The sequence below is a fragment of the Carlito syrichta genome, unplaced genomic scaffold (genome assembly GCF_000164805.1).
Source record: "Carlito syrichta isolate Samal-C Ts95f unplaced genomic scaffold, Tarsius_syrichta-2.0.1 Scaffold311915, whole genome shotgun sequence".
NCBI classification, from domain to species: domain Eukaryota; kingdom Metazoa; phylum Chordata; class Mammalia; order Primates; family Tarsiidae; genus Carlito; species Carlito syrichta.
Genome location: NW_007256011.1, coordinates 1548 through 3814, shown reverse-complemented (window position 1 = coordinate 3814; position 2267 = coordinate 1548). Strand labels below are relative to the sequence as shown.

General features: G+C 44.1%; 1 protein-coding gene across 2 annotated transcripts in view; it reads left to right on the top strand.

The window, feature by feature from the left end:
- TTF1 (transcription termination factor 1) overlaps positions 1 to 2257 on the top strand; it is a 31262-nt gene extending 29005 nt beyond the window's left edge. For both annotated transcript variants that reach the window (XM_008069315.2, XM_008069314.1), the window contains 2 exons: positions 191 to 276; positions 2066 to 2257. In XM_008069315.2, the coding sequence (XP_008067506.1) occupies positions 191 to 276; positions 2066 to 2232 (253 nt within the window). In that variant the 3' untranslated portion in view covers positions 2233 to 2257. The remainder of the gene's footprint in view (positions 1 to 190; positions 277 to 2065) is intronic.
- The last annotated feature ends 10 nt before the right edge of the window (positions 2258 to 2267 follow it).

The following is a 2267-nucleotide window of genomic DNA, read 5'->3' as shown; positions in this document are numbered from 1 at the left end:
TTTTTTTAACCACATGAGCACTAGCTTGCCATATGTGTCCTATTTTTTAAATGCATTTATGGACATGATGATTTCATACTTGGCGTAAGAGAGTTGCTTATATCTATACAGTATACTCACCTTATGAAAATGTACAGGATTGAAATGGTCAAAGTTTAAACTAACTTTTTTTATCTTTTCCTTTCTAAAGTGATGTTCCTCCATCTTATGTTCAAACTAAATTTTATAAGCTGAAAGCTACCTGTGTTCCCTTTTGGCAGAAAAAGACTTTTCCAGGTCAGTATTCTTAATATTTATATAGTTAAGCACACAAGCCAGGCAAGGTGGCTTACACCTATAATCCCAGCACTTTGGGAGACCATGATGAGCGGATCACTTGAGGCTAGGGGTTTGAGACCAGCATCGGCAAAATAGCAAGACCTTTTATGTACAAAATAAAAATAAAAAACTAGCCGGGCATAGTGGCACACACCTGTAGTCCCAGCTACTCAGGCGGCTGAGGCGGGAGAATCACTTGAGCTCAGAAGGTTGATCATGCCACTGAATGAAATCTGCCTCACAAAAAACAAAAAAAAAGACACAGCATTTGGTGCCACTTGCTGGTAGTGTGAGTCACCTGGGCAAGTGACTTGACTTCTTGGAGCCTCAGCTTTCATTGGCAAAATGGTGAAAATTGATAAATTATCACCCTGACAGGACCTTCAGAAGTGCTTGATGAAATAAAAGTACAAAATGTCATCACCACTGTTCTTGGCCCTTTGTGACTGAGTAATAACTGAGTGCTGCTGGTATTACTGTCACATATGTTCACACACACGCTCACACACACATGCCTGCGTGCAAACCACATGCATGTACTCACGTGACATGTGTACTCACATGTATGCACACATTGTTCTAGAAAGAATAGAAGGTGCCCGGTTTTATCTTTGTAGCCATTTGTGGGTGGTTTAGATATATAAGTCCCAAACTCAAATCATCAGAGCCATGTGGGGAACTTGTTAAAAATACAGATTCCAGCCAAGCATGGTGGCTCATGCCTGTAATCTCAGCACTTTGGGAGGCCAAGGTGGGAGAATTGCTGGAGCCCAGGCATTCAAGAACAGTCTGGGCAACATCATCTCTATAAAAAAATCAAAAATTTTTTTGGGAGTGGTGGTGCGTGCCTGTAGTCTCAGCCCACCAGGAGGCTGAGGTGGGAGGATCACTTGAGCCCTGGTGAACCTGGAGTGTGCCCTGCACTCCAGCCTGATCAACAGAGTGAGAGTGAGACCCTGACTCAAAAAGAAAAAAATTACAGATTCCTGGGCCCCATCCCAGAACTACTGAATCCTAATCTCCAGACCACGTCAAGAGATTGCATTTTCTTTTTTTTTAATTTTTTTTGAGTCGGAGTCTCACTCTGTCGCCCAGACTGGAGTGTAGTGGCCACTCCCGGCCACCGCAGCCTCGACTGCTGGGCTCCGGAGATCCTTCCGCCTCAGCCTTCCGAGTAACCAGAATTACAGGTGTGCGCCACCACGTACGGTTGATTCTTTTTTTGATGTATTGTAGAGATGAGGTCTCACTACCCAGGCGGGTCTCGAACCCACGGGCTCAGGCAATCCACTCACCTCAGCTTCCCAAAGGCGCGGGATTACAGGCTGAGCCACCGAGCCCGGCTGCATTTTCTCTAATGAGCTTGCAGGTGAGTGGACTCTCACATGGTCTGCCCAGCACCAGCATTTTGCCTGGAACCACTGGTTTGGATGATACCATATGCTGGGCCGTGTGATGAATACATCACTGCCTGGGTTGAACCCTTATTAACTCCATGACCTTGGCCATGTTTCTTATGCCTTCACACCTCGGTTTTCACGTTTGAAGAATGGGCTAAAATAATGCCTGTGTCATAAGACTTTTGCAAAGATTGAATATGTAATGTGAGTAAACCAGTTAGAAGAGGACCTCACATGCAGTAATAGTAAGAGTAGTGCATTGTCATTAGCAGTGTCCTGTGTCCTTTGATGTTGATAAGAGACTTTGAACAGGCAAATAATTTCAAAATTAAATTTCTTTTCTGTAGAGATCATCGACTACCTTTATGAGACTAGTCTGCCTTTGCTTAAAGAACTGTTGGAAAAGAAGATGGGTCGAAAAGGCACTAAAATCCAGACGCCCATGGCACCCAAGCAAGTTTTTCTATTTAGAGATATCTTTCATTATGAAGCGACAGTGAGGAAGAAGACATAGAAGAGAAAGTTAAGCAGGGGTGACTCTGCCTTGTC